Source organism: Topomyia yanbarensis, chromosome 1, assembly GCF_030247195.1.
Source record: "Topomyia yanbarensis strain Yona2022 chromosome 1, ASM3024719v1, whole genome shotgun sequence".
Taxonomy (NCBI): domain Eukaryota; kingdom Metazoa; phylum Arthropoda; class Insecta; order Diptera; family Culicidae; genus Topomyia; species Topomyia yanbarensis.
In genome coordinates, this window is record NC_080670.1 from 182,133,162 (window position 1) to 182,151,648 (window position 18,487).

Below are 18,487 nucleotides of genomic sequence, written 5' to 3' on the forward strand. Positions count from 1 at the left end.
GACGATTTGTTTCTACTGCGTACACACATACGAACACTCTCCTTTCGCAGCTCATACCGAATGAGCACGCTTTGCATCAAGGCGACCCCTTTTATTAACTTTTCGGTGCAGATGGAAGATGGAAGGCCATCCTTTTGTGCGATAAATGAAAATATTTTCATCATTCGTTTTGGTATAGCTTTCGCTCAGTGGTAGAGTTGCCACATTCACTGATTTTCTTGGAAGGATTTGCAAAAACCTTTGGGTTTTTAGATTAATTTGAAAAATATTTTCTTATATAATTATTTTTAATTATACAAATTAATAAAAGGAACTTCCTAATAAAATCCTTTTTCCATTATGTATTCATCCAAAGGACGGTTTGCATATAACTATGCCACAAATCTATCTACAATTAACAGCGCTAACGGAAAATAAGCACCACTAATTTACAAGTATTTTGTTAGTCCTGAAAAGGACTGTTGGCAACATTAAGGACGCGTGAATTTTCTTATCTTCTTCGGGCAGCTTTCTTCGCAGGTTTGGCGGCCTTCTTTGACTTTGGGGTCTTCGGCTTGTTCGCTGCAGCCTTCGATGTTTTGGTGACATTTTCGTGGCAGTTGCTACCGCCTTTTCAGTGGCTGCGTTTCTTAGCCTTTGGATTTTTGGCCTTCTCAGCGCCAACGTTTTTCTTTTTCTCTCCGGTGGTAGCCGATTTGATTGGTCGTCCGATGCAGCTTCTCCCGACCACCTAGCACGCACGTTCGTTATGCACTGCGTGCGTCTTACACACGTTTGGCTTTGAGAAAAGCTGCGACACCCCTATTTATAGGTTTTACCACTAATGTTGATTCTCATTTAAAGTAGTTTTTGAACTATTTAAACAAATTTTATATAGCAAACAACGTATCGGTAGCAAACGTCGAACGTTTTCCTTCCGATTTATGAAACAAGATTGGCAATCCGTTTAGTAGAAGAAAAGTTATTAAGGTTCAAAATGTGCGTAACGCTTTCGTTAATATGCACTACTATCGCTTTTTCGCTCGTTCTCATGCCGTGCATGAGCCTTTCCTTTCCGTCCGGCTTCTAATGGCATAACCAAAACTAATATGCCGGCTTTCCTCCACCAACTGCTCTCGTCAAGCAACCCAATACGAATAATCATAGGAACAAACATGTAGTGGACCTATATTTAAAACTTTTCATTATTTTATTGTTCGGTTGGTGCACCATATTGACGGCTCTGTGCGGCATGGGCTGAAAATTTTCACTTTTCTGAGTCGTTTTCGAAGGATTTTTCAAAACACTATTTTTCCGTTGATAATGAATGTCCTACATATTCCAAAATTTAATACAACATTGGTACATATATTTTCGCCTCTAGGCGGTCTCTTTAAAAATCAAAATAAAACTACTAAAACATGATTGTATGTTGTCATCCGCACTAGTATTTCTTCCCAACGCTCACACCTTTCATACACACACATTGTTTGAATAATCTTAGCTTTCTGTTAAAGGCAATTGAAGTTCAAAATTGCAAATTCGATGAAAACGTGGAAAAAAAAACTATTTTGTGTTTTGTGGTAATCTTCATTAAACAAATTTTTTACTTTTTTTTGGAAATTTTAATAACTAAAAACAATATTTTTGAGTGGCCTGTTAATGGCATTTTACTGTAGATTGGTTTAGTGGAATCATTCGGAAGTTTAGCTTTTTTGGTAAAACACTTTGCCCGCCTAAAGGCGGCGTTGGTCACCTGGGCGAAAAAAATTTAGTCTTTTGTGATTACTTATCGTACCGAAACTAGTTTTATATGCAATTTTAGCTGAATAGAAGCATGTTTTAAAATCTTTGGTTGAATGCTGCTGTTAGAATATGGATGTCCTTATCATTTAATTATATTTAGGGGAGTCTGGGGTAAGTTGGCAGAATCTTGTTTCTCCTTTTGTATTAGACATATGGCGCTGTTTATAGTCCTGCACTTAAAGTACTGTGTAGTGCATTCTCCCATGTACTCATGTTGCATTACATTCTGTTTCGTTCACGTTGAGCGTTATGTTTTTGAGCGTATTAGAGTGAAGAGCCCATTTTAGTCGTATTAGGGAGGGTGCACCACCATTTCATTAATTACTCGGAATACAATTGATGCAATGCGTATGCATTGGCACCAGTATCTTTCCTTTCCAATGCGTTGAACAAAGACGGCTAACGCTGTTATAACCACCGGCTTCACCGGTTTTTTAATTTCAGCATTTTTGTTATTTAGAGCTAGTTGAAAGCTGTATGTACAATGTACGTAACCACAAACAAAATTTGTTCTTTTTTGTTTGCTTACTTCGGAATTTCACCTGAAGAATCTCGAAAATTCTCTTTTACACGATCTTCTTGAATTAAAAAATAAAACATGATAAGTGAAACCATCGCCAGCAGACACTGATCTCCCCTACTATAACTTAGAAGTCAATAATTAACCCATTCATGCCCATGTTGTTTGTGGACAACAACGTTTTTAAACAGCTATAACTTTTGATTGAGGTAAGATTTGATCACAAAAACAAGTAAGGCTAATACATGTGACTATTGCCTTTCATTTGAGTATTAACAGTTACAAGGATCAGCTCTAGAACTAAAGTTATTGCAATTAGTCTGATTGGATTCCGGCGGAGCAGTGCTGCCAGGGACAGTTTACGTTGATGACGGAAAATGAATTTTAAATATATCTTCGTTATGTTGCAATATTATTGAAAACTGATAAATCTTATTAATTTAGACTGTCTTCCGCTACGTTTTCCACACAATTAGACTATTGTAAATATTCTAGGAGAACTGTATTGAGCATTGGCAGGTAAAAATTGAGCAGCTTCTAGCACTGTGAGGGCAGCACCTATCTTTATGAAAAATGGCTTTTCGTGTTTCCTTACCCCACCGTTTTCAAGGAAAAATGGTTTTGAAATCCTACATGCTCTAGAAAAAAGTTGGGCATGAAAGGGTTAAACAACCAAAGCACTAGAGAAATACTCTTTAGCTTGGGTACTTGGCGTTCTGATGGAGTCCAAAATATAAACCATCTGAATTCGCTTATGTTGAAGTAACTAGAAGAAGATGGCGGCGTCCAGGTGCCCAACACCGCCCCCAGGCGGTCTACTTATTTTAAGGCTTTAATGAAAAATCCACTGCTGACATGAATTATCAACATTATTTTCGTTTTTCTCATCACGAAACCCACCTACAAAAGTTTTTTCAAGTCAAATAAAAATTTGGGCACTAGAGGGTTAAGGATCATTTTTTCATCATCATCATCATCGTTTTTTAATTTGCATAGAAAACGTAAATTGCTTACCAATATCTATCAATATGTATAATACAGGGTGTTGCGATCAAAAATTGGTTAACTTCAACTTCAAGACTTTTTCCTTTCGAAAAGACCTACAACCCCAAAGCTCCTCTAAACAAGGCTCTAGCATGCATTAAAATTGTAATGAACAGGGATAGCTAATAAAACGTGGTATTGATGACATAGATGTTACCAAGCGTTGAAGAAACTGTCACATACGATCACAGAGGCAGTTTTCAATTTGACCCATGCTAGGAATTTCCCATATAAGCACTTTGTTGCAATCCGCTCATTTTAGTTATGTATGCGCATCATGTCTACTGTTTAATTTTTACATTTTCTCTTCAGTTTTTAAAATGGCGTAGAAGCGAGATGAGTAACGGACAAAATTAATCTCGTGCATCACGAAAATCCGATCTACTCGCAAGCCAAATTGGCAACTGTCATCAAAGTATTCGGAAAATGTTTGTTGACAGCCAAGAAGATTAGATCGGAGGAAACCGAAAGCCGGAGGCCGCAGAAACGAAGAAATGAGGGACCAGCTGTTTCAAGCGGAACTCCAACTTCTCTATCCGAGATCTCGCAAGTATGCTGGGAGTGTCGTCTACACTCGTGCATCGAGCTAGAATACGAGCCAGGCTATCGACTTATAAGAAAGTGGCGACTCCAATTCGCGATGAGAAGCAAAACAAGTCGGCCAAAGAATGATCGAGGAAGCTGTACATGAAGATGCTGACGAAGTTTGATTGCTTGGTACAGTATGATGAAACCTACGTCAAGGCAGACATTAAACAGCTTTCTGGACAAGAATAATACATGTCGACCGGAACAGGTAAGGTGGCTGAGCTTTTCAGACACATTAAGTTGTCCAAGTTCGCAAAGAAATATCTCGTGTGGCAGGTCATCTGTTTCTGTGGTTTGAATTGCGACATCTACATCGCAACCGGGATCATCTGCTTTTTAAATTTATATGCAGGAGTGCCTGTTGCCGTTCATCAAATAACAAAGTTGTTCCGTTCTGTTTTAGCCGGATGTGGTGTCTTGCCATTACGGAAAAAGGCCATGGAGTGGTATACCGCGATCGACGTCCAGGTGGTGCACATGTACCCGAACTTTCCTAGCGTTCTATGACAAGGAAAATTACCAAGGAGGCTGTGCAAAACATTATGGAAGTAGTCAAATGAAAAGCTGAGCAATTCGCAATCGCTAAAAAGGTTGCTTGTGTGGATATATTTTTTAATCTGTATTAATTGAATTTGCAAATGGAACATTATTTGATTTTTGAATAAAAAGTGTCGCCTATTTATACACATTCTTTTGTCGTGACTAACGACTTACCTTTCACTATAGGAGCTCGTTTTGAAAATTTCACAAGAAAAATCATTTAAGCTTTTGAACGCTTATGTCTTTTGTTGTACTGAATGAAATTAATCAATCTCTTCGGCATTTGGTCGAAGATATCTGTAGCAAAGTTGTATTAAATTTTGAAATATGTAGGACATAGTGATTTGGTAAATTTGCCGAAAACGGCTCAAAAAAAGTTAAAATTTTCAGCCCATCTTGAACAGAGCCGTCAATATGGTTTAAATATTGGGTCGCTACAGATTTGACGGAAACCAATCCCAGTGAACATTGCCTTTAGAAAACTAATTAGCCCTTCTCAGCGCTATCAAACCGTAAACCAAGAATAAAAATTGAAAATCTTTTCATCTCCCAACTACTATTTTTTACTTCCGACGAGTCGAAATCAGCATACATACACGGAAAACCGAATTTAAATCATTTGACTTGAGCTCATTCCTGATTAATTCCCGGTAATTACATGAACCGAGCCGCAAATCTTAAACAGTTATGTTCGAAGCTCCTCCTTTTTCGATAATGAAAGTAAACTGATGTTATCCGGTGACCTATCCATTTGGCTTCGAACGCAAACTGAACCAAGCACAAAACCGGGGGTCGTATGCCAGTGCAGCATCATTCGTGTGTTACACTCGTACCGGAAACATACGCTCGTCTGGTTGCGGTATAGGAGGAAAAGAAAAAAATCCTATTTGGTTCGTGCCTGTCTCCAGTTTCCTGTCCATTGTTTACTGAGAAAGGGTCACTACACCGAGCGTGTCGGTTCCGAAGGTGCTGGCAGCAGTAAATATCTTGCCGTCGAAGTATTGGAGCTGCCAGAAAATGCTGCCCGTGATAACAAAAAGATCAAAAGAAGGCCTGCGGAACTTAAAAGGCAAACATTCATTCCGAAACAACGAAAAAACCGTCCTTTTCAGGGCGATTCTTTTCTTCGCATAAAAAATTAAATTGTTTTCACCAGTCTGTGCTCATATTAAACCCACCAAAATACATGCACATGTTCGCCTGCACAACCGAACCCCACGTACGTACACAGTGTGCATACATACAGGATCGTGGCACAAGTTTTCTCTTTCTCACTCTCATCATCACTAGCGTTGACTCTTTTAGTCTTGTGCGAATCGTTCTCGTGTACGCACCCGGTGTACGTACACGGATGTTTGAACTAGAGTTTGAATATCGTTCGCTTGGGTTCGATGTTCGAGGCGAACCTGTACATCGAGACATAGTATGTTTGATGTTGAACGCATGCACGAAATTTTATACACAGGTACAAACTTGTCGATGCTCATGGGTCTGGTTTTCACTACGGACCCAGGGGGCGAACAATTTTTCGCTACTGCTGCTGAATGCTGATGCTGGCTGGTAATACGGCACTCAAACCACGAATTACATAAACTAGGCTAGCTCATTAGAGTGTAAACATTCGAATAGCGGATGTCATCGAAATCTTTAGCAAAAACAAGTAGGGCGATGAGCCTATTTTCGCCATGTTTCTATTATCACCCCACCCATTTGAAGCCGTTGGTTAGAGCAGCCATCTTTGTTCAACGCATTGTGTCAAATGGTAGCGCAACAATAAGGGCACTCGATTCGAGTTTTCGTTACGCTCAAACACAAGAATTTCACTGTTTTCTGCGCATTTGTGTAATTATCTTGGTTTTTAACCCATTCATGCCTACGTTGTTGGACAACAACGTTTTTAAACAGCTATAACTTTTGAATGAGGCAAGATTTGCTCACAAAAACAAGCAAGTCTAATAAATGTGACTATTGCCTTTCATTTAAGTATTAACAGGTCCAAGGATCAGCTCTAGAACTGAAGTTATTGCAATTATTCTGGTTGGATTCCGATGGAGCAGTGCTGCCAGGGACAGTTTGCGTTGACGTCAGAAAATGAATTTTTCATATATCTTCGTTATGTTGCAATATTATTGAAAACTGATAAAACTTATCCATTTAGACTGTCTTTGGCTACGTTTCCCACCTAATTGGACTATTGTAAATATTCTAGGAGAATTGTATTAAGCATTGGAAGGTAAAATTTGAGCAGCTTCTAACACTGCAAGGAAGCACCTTTCTTTATGAAAAAAGGCTTTTCGTGTTTCTTGATCCTACCGTTTTCAAGAAAAAATAGTTTTGAAACCCTAGGTGTACTAGAAAAAAGTTGGGCATGAAAGGGTTAACAACGAGGCAAAGTTGTTGATGTCAATTTGTTCGAGTAATTAATGAATTAATGAGACACCCTTCTCATTAATTCAAAAATAGTCACTTTACACTAGATTAAATTAATATTCGTTTTGAGACAAATGCGTAATCGGCATCTGATAGATCACAAGGAAGCTATGCTGAAGGCTAAAACTTTTGCTGGGAAGAGAAGATGGTCAAATTTCCTATTTTCGTTGATAATCACCTAGATGCACTGATTACTCAATGACTAGCATAATTATGGCATAATTTACGTGAATAATTCGATTGACATTATTATTTTTCAGCTGAAATATGGTCAATTTACAACTTTCTGGAAAACCGTTTATTTTAATGATTTCCCTAACGTCACAGAAAACTGACATTCGCGGAATAGCAAGCCGTCAGTCAAACGAATAATAAGAAAACGGAGAAAACCCGGTTCGCGCGAATACGCACTACTGTCGCTCTCTCGCTTGTTTTCTTGCCATGTGTCTTTTCATTCCTTTCTGCTGTCTTTCCCCCACCATCCATTTAGTGGCCAGAGTTGCCACACGCATTTTCAGCTTCTCATCAATAACATTCCAACAATATTTTCAAGGGAAGATGCTGATTTCAAAAGAAGGAATATAGTTGGCAAACAAAAAGAATTTCCAATTTTATTTTTTAAACATAATTTTCATAAGGAATCGTTTTAAAATTTCCCATTTAAACGTGATTGCGTTGAAAATCAGCAGGAATGCCATTTCGACAGATTTGTCTGGCACAGCCTGACATTTTGACAGCTTCCAGACAAAAAGACAAACCTCTCATTCTGCCAGATTTTTATCTTATGGAGGTTGTTGTACAATTGGAAATTTGCGTCATATTTTCTTAAATTTAACAAAAATCGATTGATAAATTTCGATGACATTGAAGTCGCTGTCAACTGTCAGATTTTGCAAGACATTTTCAGTTGATCTGCCTGATACTCTTTGAAAATAGAGGCAACCCTGAATATCAGTAGGCTTGAAAATTAACGTCCCGAAGTATAGTCATGAAACTCCCTTTATGTCGCAGACATTACCCACCAATATCTAGTTTGACCAATTTTTGATTGCAACACCCTTTATTTTAAATTTTTCTCGCCAGTAAAGTACATATTTTGGTTTGAAGTGAAAAGTAGGATTCCACAATCTAAAGCCGCCTGACTACGCGCCACTGATTAGGAATATGTATTTCATAGTTCTAAACTAAATAAATGAAACAAATTAGAATCATCGTCGAAATTGATTTATCAATCCTGTATCAATTTCCCCAACTCCGATCAAAATGGCAAAACTAAGAGCAACCCGACACTCACCTTTCGCCACCAGCTGAAAATCCGTCTGCTGTTCCTTCTCCTCACTCCTCCGGGTGGGTGTTTTCGGGCCGGAAATTTCCGTGATTAGAAACTGAAAGTGATCGGACCGTTCCACGTGCCGACTGCTGCTGCTGCTGCTGCTGCCGGGTTTCGTCTTCACCGCCGGGGGCTGCTGATTGCTATCACAATTATTGATGTTGTCGTTACTACTAGTGGTCGTTTGACTATCATCGAAATATAATCTACTATTGCTTCCGTTCTGGCTACTGCTTAAGCTAGATTTATTGCCATTGCAAAACGTAGTGTCGGTTCGGTTTGCAAGCGTTGTCGAGCTTCTAGAGGTTGCTAAATCTACCGTAATGAGCGATATGTGGGATAACAACAAGAGAAGAAAGGAACAAAAACTACCCATTAGAACTACTGTCGGGATGGTGGAACTCGGTAGGGTTCAACGTACTATTCAGTCTATTCGATAGATAAGATTCACCATACGTTTTAGACATTAGTATTCGCTTGCATAGTCCTAGATTGGCTAATTCAGGCACAGCAAACTCTGCTGATGTGTTAACAGGAACTGGTTTGTCGACTTTCGCCACCGGGAGGAAAACGGGCTTTGCTTTGTCTTCCGCCTTTGGTGCTGCCACTTCGATAGGATCACCTTTCCGCCTGATAATTTTACACTCTACGTCAACACCGTGCAGCTTGGATGCCACAGCTTTCACTATTCCTATTACTATGTGTTCCAGTCCGGGCCGTTCGGAGTAGTAGTGCAGGACTAGCTGACCGTCCGTTTCGGTGCAGCGAAAGGAGGGAGCACGCATTCCCGGGTACAGCGTACCGAGATGGTCATGTAAGGCGTCTAGGTTCTGAAGAAAATCTCGTGGGGTGGCTCCGAGTACTTGTAGAATCTTGTCGTAACCGGAATCCTGGCAGAACTCGAAAAAAGTCTTACCAAACAGTTCCAAAATGTCACCAGCGGGTATGTCTAGAAAGGGAAGTTAATGGATTTATAAGAGTAACAAAAGTCAATTCAAAAATATTCTTACTTAGTATGTCAACCGCGGCCTCTATCAAATTATACGTGATGTCGTCTTCGTAAATTTGTCGGACCAGAAATTGGCCCTCCATGTTCACCTGCGCTTTCTTCCTGTAAGTATGCAAATTTGAAAACATCGTAATCAGTTGCTTGTCATAGAAAATTGTCGCGTAACTCCACTGCTGTCAATTCTTGTTAATGTTTTCTTCGTGACTGGAATCGTAAAATATTGAACGTTGATAGGAAAATAATGTGCCTCTTGGCTGGCTTGTATTCGGAGGAACGGGAGTTAGTGAGAAAAAAATTAAATATCACGCACATTCCATCAAAGCTTGTTACTTTCGTTCTTCGCATAATTTTAATTGGAATTCCCTCTGTATATGAGACAGCTACAACGGTAGTGCATCCCCTAATGAATCGCGTTGGAAGCATGTTTCCAACCACAAAACGGGAAAATATGCAAAAAATAAAACATTCACGCTTCACGGTAAAAATTTTGATCTAATTAAAAAGCTCTAATGCTCTGAATACGTCATGATTTCACAATTATCTGGTTTCCGGTTTTTTTTATATATTTTAACCGGAGTGCTGGCAGTTTTATTCACGAAAGTGGATTGCATAATGGAATCGTGACAGGCTCTCTGCGTCGCCGTGCTCCAGAGGGACGTTGAAGAGGAAAAACCGCCTAATCTCATTAGGCTTCCCTTCTCGGTATGCTTTTTTCTCTTCTCCCTTGATGACTGTTACAATAAAATCAAATGGAAATTGTTTTCCGTTGCGTTTTGCAGTTCCTTCTCTAATCTAAACGGCGTCGCCGTGTTATTATCCATGCAGAAACCGACACGGTCTCCAGTTTATGTACTAAATTAAAATATGTGTACTGCTACGGAAAGCCGAAATGGTCCACGCAGCGGCGATATAGACTGTAGAATGTTCCATTAGCTGGAAATTGTTGTACGGTCAAACGCGTGCAAATTCGGGGAAAAACGGTGGTAAGGTTAGGGATAAGGAATAAAACGACACAGAGAACATAGACAATACGAAGTATTCTTTACTCTCAAGGGATAAAAGACACTTCTCGATGAGCGGATATATCAACACCTCTGAGGGAAAATTGAGATAACAGAACGACAACACCACCGAAGATATATTGTCATTCAAATACGGCTTAAACTGAAACTCTTTACCACACTAGTTTTTGAATAATAGCATATCCTCGAGCTTCAGCTTTCTGTTCATAGGATGTATTGAGAAAGAAAAATCCGGATATGCAATTGCATTAGTGCAGGACAGTTACATATCAAATTATCAAATGATATGAAGTTCCGTAATCAGATTCACAAAGATCACACGAATAATACTCAGCACGCTGAATAGTAGTCATGTTATGTCAATTATGAGTTCGCAATGTCCAGTCAGTGCTCTAACTTGAATACTGTAATTGCTCTTGGAGAAATACAGCAAATTCTTTGACATTTTCGGACTGACATCCGGCAGAAAAGTTTTTATTTAAAAGCATGTTTGCAAGCTACATCAATGGTTGGCATGTTCGGAGGCAGCTCATGAGCGAATCTTGTGCTTTATCCAAATTATTGACAGTGGTAGAACTGGTTCTGGACCAACGTAGTCAGTCGCAGCGCCTGGCGGTCAACAGCTTCGTGTCCTTAGCCCGCCAATTAATGTTGTACATTAAGGCACTGAGGGAGCCGAAAAAATCCTCAATGGGACAGCACTGGGGCAAGTTGGTTGGGTTCCTTTCTTTCGGCACGTACGGTATCTTTTTCTGCTCAAGATACTCCAGCGTCTACTTGGCGTAATGGGAAAACGCCTTGTCCGGCCACAAGACGTACTTCCCATCTGCATGATGCACCTTTTAGAACGGCAGAAGAATTTTCTCAAGACACTCCTCCTGGTACACTTGTTGATTGATGGCCAGACCGCTCGGCTTGAACTACGGCTTTGAAATTCCTCTGCCCGATATGGCGGTGTACAGTATAATTTTTTTTTCAAATTTATGCTTAAACTTAGGTATACTTTTTAATTCGGGGAGTGTGGCCTACTTGCCGCTGGAATAGTAGCTGCCATTGCCTGGAATGTTGGTCTTCGAGAGCGGAAAGTAACGACCAGCTCGAACGACGTCTCGCGGTAGTTCTTCGTCATCCATCGGCACTGCGATTTCACGATTGCTATCTGCTCGTTCGTGTACTCGGAGGACCGAGTCTTCATCCGAGAGATGATGTCCTCCATCTTGAGGGTTCGGTGAATCAAGGTATGAGAGCAGTGATATTTTCGGCCAGCGTCGCACGGAAAAAAATCCGTTCATAAATTCATGAACAAAAGGTCATGATTCCATGAACTGGACGATTTACGAAAACCAAAGTTCCTGAAATTATGAATAATAAACCTCGTATTCATGAAACTATTTGTGTTTTCAAAAAACCAGTTCGCTCCGAATATATACATGGCGTTACATTAGAATGTTTGGTTGGGTTACTATTGTTGTTTAGTTTTTGTTGTGATTTTTGTTCATGATTTGGAAATACACAGTCGACAGTCAAACGTTGTTTATGATTTCAAGAGTTTATTCGCGATTCTTGTGAATTCTCATGACGTTAGCGGGATTGAAGTTCATAATTTCAAGATCTTAGTCGAGATGTTCGGAATTTTCATTCACGTTATCGTGATATCTTAGTCATAAGTAGAGTGATTCATGTTCATGAGTTCATGATCTTTGTCACGATTTTGAATATTTTTGTCACGAGTTGTGTATTTTGTGCTCATGATTTCAGGATCTTAGTCGCGATTTTTGTAACTTCTGTTCATGTTATCGTGATATTTTAGTAAAGAAAAGAACAATTCATGTTCATGATTTCAGGATCTTGGTCATGATTTTAGATATTTTTGTCACTAGTTGTGTGAGTTGTGTTCAAGATTTCAGGATCTTGAACGTCACGATTTTCGTAATTTCTGTTCATGTTATAATGATATTTTATTTTAGAGCTTACTTTCAAAGGGTAATGTAACTAATGTTCATGATATCAGCGGTTTTATCATGGTATTCGTAAATTCTCTTCGCTTTATCGTGATCTATAATTTTTTGTTACTAATGTTTTTTTTACTCGGAATAACGTGACAATATGAACTGGATCATTAAAAAAGACTTATTCGCGATATCTGGTTTTGTGAACTATATCACGCACACTATTTGAGGTTCTCAGTGCAGTTTTCGTTTTCTGTCCGGACATCACAATGAACCTTATCAAATAAACAACGATGTTCGAGGTTCTAATATTTTTTTATATCTACTGCTCGTACCTATTACTGGTCGCTAGCACATTGGTATTTCATTAAAAAGTGTATAGAATAAAAATGATTGCACGAATAAAACTCCAACTTTTGTGATTCACGTGAGTTCACGTAAAAATGTCATTACCATGTTGCCTGAAATGGTAAATGTTTGGGGATATCTTCTAAATATCACAAGCATGCAAATTGATACTAGATAGTTCGTAAATCATGTACTAGAAATCATGAACCAGTTCACGAATACATGAATATTTCATGATTTCGTGAACTATTTCACGAGCACGGATATTGGATTGTAACTAACATATTAGAAATCATGAACCAGTTTACGAATACATGAATAATACTTCATGATTTCGTGAACTACTTCACGAAAACTAATGGTAAGTTGTGACTATTATACTATTTATCATAAACCGGTTCACGAATAAATGAATAATATTTCATGATGTCGTGAACTATTTTACGAGCACGGATATTTGATCGTAACTAATATATTAGGAATCATGAACCAGTTCACGAATGCATGAATAATATTTGATGATTTTGTGAACCATTTCACGAGCACGGATATTGGATTAGGACTAATATATTAAGGATCATGAATTAGTTCACGAGAATTGAATGGGTTCATGAATAAAATTCCGAGTTTCGTGAAATAGTTCACGGAAAAAATAACCAGAATATTTCGATGTTGTGAACTATTGTTCCTAGTTCTTGGCGGAAACTGTGACTGAAGTTCACAAAACAAAATCAAATATTTCCACAAATGAAAGCGTTATGCGGACGTTACTGAAGGGAAATTGAACATAATTATAAAAGCCATGATTTTTGGTCATGGTCCTGTTTTCGTAACGTAAAAACGTGATTGTTCCAGAATTCATGGCACTTTATTCACGATTTCGGGAAATTTTTTTCCGTGCACGCAAACTCGCTCCGTCATTGTCGTCGAACAGCTTTTTCAACGCTTCCTTCTTCTGCTTCGTCATTATCTTCACCGGACGGCCGCTACTGGTCTTCCGCTCCACGCTCAGGGATGCCAGGATCCGGTAAACTGTACTCACGGGCACGTTTTCGTCTCGAAAGTGGTCTACCGTAAACTTTTTTTCCACGATGACCATGTGTTTCGTACAACCGTACAACACGCTCGCGGAGTGCTTGCTGTTTCGACGCCATCTTCGATTGAACTGATAGCACTAGAGCGAAAAGAAACACGCCATCCATGTCTAGGGAGTCCAAAGAGCAATTCTCTTGGAGAGAAGAAAAATACGCTCTTTACTTTAATTACAGAATGGTTTTGAAATTATTCTCATTTTTTACTTAACACCCGTTACCCATAAAAAGTAGACAGCATTCGAAATGCTAAGTTCTTCGATTTTCGTTCGACATGCGATCACTAATTTCGATCTCGAATCTACCGAACTAAGTGCTTTGAGAGCAGCCGGACTGTCAGAGCAAAAATAAATTCTTTTACCGCAAATTCCCTGTTGAAATACCGATTGTACGCCACACAGAATCACGAAGATTTCCGCTTTGAATACAGTACAATATCTACAAAGCGAATGAGATTGACTTCAACTCATTTCACGACAATAGACACCAGCACCGACTCGGCCCTTGAACAAAGAACCATCACACAGTAGTTTTTTTCGCAGAAGCGTGCGAAAAATTATTCACGTGAAAACGGTAAAGCGTACAACAAATCTTTTATGAAGATCCAAGACCTTCATTTTGATGATATAGTTAGAGTGATTAATTCCCCTTGAAGTGAGATGTTTGCCACATTTTTTTTTCAAACTATGAAAAATAGGATGAAGTCTTCAGAAATGTTAAAGAATACGTTTTTGTGAACATCTTTACTGAAGACCAAAAATCACTAATTATAGTACACTCGAAGTTATTAACCGTAAACTCAGCCGATCCCACGCTAACAACCAATGTCCACTTAGAACACATTATTTTTCAAAAATTGCAAAATAATTTAGAAAATATAAGAGACTAGCTAATACCCATCGCGCGTTGCTGCGACTTTCAACGAAATAAGCGGAAAACACCATTTTCTCCGAAGCGCCATCTGGCGGGCAGATAATTCCCAACCACTAGCACACAAACACGCTCCATAACAAATGCCTACTATGTACAAATTTTTACAGCAATCGGTTAAGCCGTTTGGGAGTCTATAAATCATATACATACAAACATTGACTTTTATAGGTATAGATAGATAGATAGATAGATAGATGAGCCGTTGCTGTAATATAGAAAGTTGTCCATTTTGACAATTCAAACCTTTTTACGGAACATACCTAACTTGTCAGAATGGTATTTGAAAGTTACAATAATAAATTAGCTTTAAACGGATCATCCACAAACAACCAGCAATAATGTTGAAGATATTAAAGATGAAGACTTTGTATCTTCAGCAAAGTTGTTGCCAAAAGCTTGCTCTACAACTTTGCCGAAGGCATAATTTTAATATATGCACTAGCAAGAAAGCAATCATCAAATATGAAAGGTGTTGTAATGTTCACAAACTCCTCCGAAGACATCATTGACCCAAATCTAACCATTTAGGTGTAATTAATAGATCGCATGATTTTGGCGAAAAAAATACTGTTCATCAGTATAACAAACTACGTATTCTTCAAGTTGTCCCTCTATCCCTTGTAACGAATTTTGACATTAAAAGTTTTAAAAAGAAAGCTACATGTAAGAGTGAGGTCGCTGGGAGCAAGTGTATACTCATAGCAAGTGTCCATTTGGGGACGTAGTGTTATGTGGATAGTTCCACCATCTATTGGGCTACTGTTCCAGAACACAATAACCTTGAGACGGTATGTACAAGAAAATGTTTCTTGTTTCAGAAACGCATATAGCGGTTTTATGTTCAAGAGTGCTTCTAGCAGCAGCAGTAGATGTTGTCGAAAACGCCATCAAGACCATCCTTTAACTTAGACTGGATTGTCGTCACTTCTCCCTTTTGCCACCACGCAAGGCACCCAAATGCCAGTATTGGTCTAACAATTGTTGTGTAGAATTACTGAATGTAGTTGGGTTTGAGTCCCCAAGATTTGCCGAAAGTCAGTCTGCATTGGTCGAAGGCCATGCAAGCTTTCTTGATTCTGAAATTGATGTAAACTGTCCAATTAAATCACCCCACCGTACTTAACTTGATCTGCGACATTAATTTCAGAGTAAAAAACTGTAACGGACGAGCTCCGGTAGTAATACTTCGTTTGCATGAAAAGCGCTATTGATGTTTAATTTGTATTAACTGATAGTCCAACATAAAGACATCATTACTCAACAACACATAAGGCTTGTTGCATCAAATCAAAAAGTATGTTAATGCAAATATGATATTCATCGGCGAAACCATATGTCGGAAAACCAAGCTCATTAAGTTTCCTCAACAAGTTACCGGCGACAAGGTTCCGTAGAAGTGGTGACAGCACACCACCTTGAGGACATCTGCAGAGACTCAGTTTCCTTATCTCTACTTGTCTTAACGATGAGCACAGCTGTCGGTTGCTAAGCATTGCGTGTATCCAGTTCGTGATATATGAAGGTACTCGATGACCTCGTGCTGATTTCAAGATGGATTCGAAAGACACGTTGTCAAAACACCTTCAATATCAAGAAAAACTCCTAAATTTTATTGCTTTTGCGAAAAAGCTTTTTCAATGTTGTAGGCAGCATTGTGTAACATGATCAATATATGAATACATATGATATGATTTGAATGTTGCAATGCATACGGCGGGTGCTTTCCCAAGTTAACATACCGAATGTAGTGGTCGATTAAGCGTTCCACTGTTTTGGGAAGGAAGTAGGTCAGACTGATCGTTTCAAAGCTCTTTCACTCCTCACAAGTAACGCGGCCACCTTTGGGAATGAATATTTCCCGCTACGCTAACGGAACGTAACCTGTTGCAAGACTACAAGTAAGAAATTTTTCCAAAATATGCTTGAAGTGTTGGTATACTCATTGAAGTAGCACTAGAATGATTCTATCTTCTCCCGGAGAATTATACGGAGCAAAGTTTTCAATCTCCTATTTGATCGATTCGGTTATCACAATTCTACGGGAAAAATGCCCAAGATGCAAACTACCTGAAAAGAACTTTGGGTCTGACGAGTATTCACCCTTAGCAGTTCTAATCGAACTGACATGAAAGTCTTTCAAATTCAAGTAACTTATTTAATCTACTAGTCTCGTTGAGATTTGATACACTTGTGGAGAGGCTTTTCCAACCACTTCGCTCAGAGGATCAAAGGGCATTTCTGTACGCTTTGCGAGCAAGCTTGAATGCCTCCGATCCATCCCTGCGTCTGCGATTCCAAGCTCTTCTGCATAACTGTTTGAGTCGAACAAGTTCGGTATTCCACCAAGGTGTTCTTCTAGAAGGACGCTTAACTCGAAGCGGGCAAGCCTCTTGGTATACTGCTACCTAGTCGACAAGCCCTCTTCGTAGAGGTCTCAGTTCGTAGATTAGGGATTACGATATGTGAGGATATCTAGCGAGACGTTTAAATGATCAAAGATGATGTATCTATGATCAGATAACGGCGATTCGAGCTTGTTTGACAAGACCCAATTAGCCAACTCATGCGTAATACAGTCAGAGCAGAGAGTTACATCTAGCACCTGTTCTCTGCCAGCTCGTGCAAATGTTGGGCGATTTCCTACACTGAGTATGTGCGCAATTGTACTACTTAAGAATTCCATCAATTCGGTGACTCTCAAATTGATATCTGAGCTGCCCCAAAGTATGTGGTGGGCATTTGCATAACTGCAGCGTATGAGAGGAAACCCATTTCTGCCACAGTATGATACAACCCTTTTGAAATCATCAGAAGGTGATGGTTCATTATGCGGCAAATATGCCGAACAATAGACGTATTTCTTGTTTATGTTGTCAACAGTCATATTTACCATGACAGTACAAATATCACGAGTTGTGAGGTCCGATATAAGACAAGCGTCAATTGCACTATTCGCAAGTATACATGCACGAGGCAATTCATGTGGATTAGTCATGCCATTTTTGTTGATAGTTATGAAGACGGAGATAAGTAGCTTTCCAACATAGAAGTTTCCTTTTTGGAAAACGGTTCTTGAACAAAAGCTATAGAAGTTTTTCCTTTCTGCACAAGGCGTCAAACACGGGAAAATTCGGGCAAAAAAGGTTTTTTTGGTTCAGTGTACTCTTACGGATCAGTTGTTGTTTTGATCGCTCCGGGAATTTTTTTCCTTATTGTTGATTATTTTGTGAGGCTCCAATCGCAGTTTTTATCAATCGGCTGAGTTTTATTTTTACTGTCGATTTTCTATTTTTTTTTTCGAAGCGCAAAAAATCAAACTTAATTTAAGTTCGGTTTTGTGTCCTTAACGCGCAAATTGGTTTAATCCAATTTTCCCTTTTGGGTATTAACATTGACAACATATTAAGAAGACTGATATCTCTTTTCTTCCCCCATACAAACGAGAAGCGGCAGAGGTTGCAGCGCCTCTAGTGGAGGAAGGTAGGAAGCTTAATGTAAAAATGTATATGTGTGTGTGCATCACTATGGGAAGTACCAGCTTTCCGCGCAAGTGGCATTGCTGTTATTGTCTCCAGATTCTGGACAGAGTTGCCAGTCTTCTTGATATTCAGATTTCGTTTTCGCGTTTTCGGGCGATATCCCAGAGCTTCTGATTTTTCTTCCTGGGATATCACCCGGGACAAGTCAGTTGCTTAGATGTTCAGATATGTCGTGTGAAATGTTTGGATTTTTTGTGTCTAACTACACCCAAAACAGACCCTGTAAGAATCGCTTACATTAATGCAATAAATACGAGCGAAAATTGCAAGCGTTCTGGTAATGTGCAAAAATTGCAAGAAGCTTGCTTGCATGTAATGCAAGAAACAGAAAAAAACTAATTTTACCTATGTATTAGCGA

At 39.1% G+C, this 18,487-nt stretch overlaps 1 protein-coding gene across 3 annotated transcripts in view; it reads right to left on the minus strand.

Annotated features, from left to right (window-relative positions):
- Positions 1 to 18,487, minus strand: part of LOC131683685 (guanylate cyclase soluble subunit beta-1) — a 75,092-nt gene that overhangs the window by 15,967 nt on the left and 40,638 nt on the right. The window contains exons 3-5 of one of the 3 annotated variants that reach the window (XM_058965913.1): positions 9,248 to 9,348; positions 8,694 to 9,186; positions 8,202 to 8,380 (exon numbers count right to left, since the gene is read on the minus strand). In XM_058965913.1, coding sequence (XP_058821896.1) covers positions 8,202 to 8,380; positions 8,694 to 9,186; positions 9,248 to 9,348 — 773 coding nt within the window. Of the gene's footprint in view, positions 1 to 8,201; positions 8,553 to 8,658; positions 9,187 to 9,247; positions 9,349 to 18,487 lie in introns of all 3 variants that reach the window. The other 2 variants (XM_058965894.1, XM_058965904.1) reach the window with 2 other exon arrangements.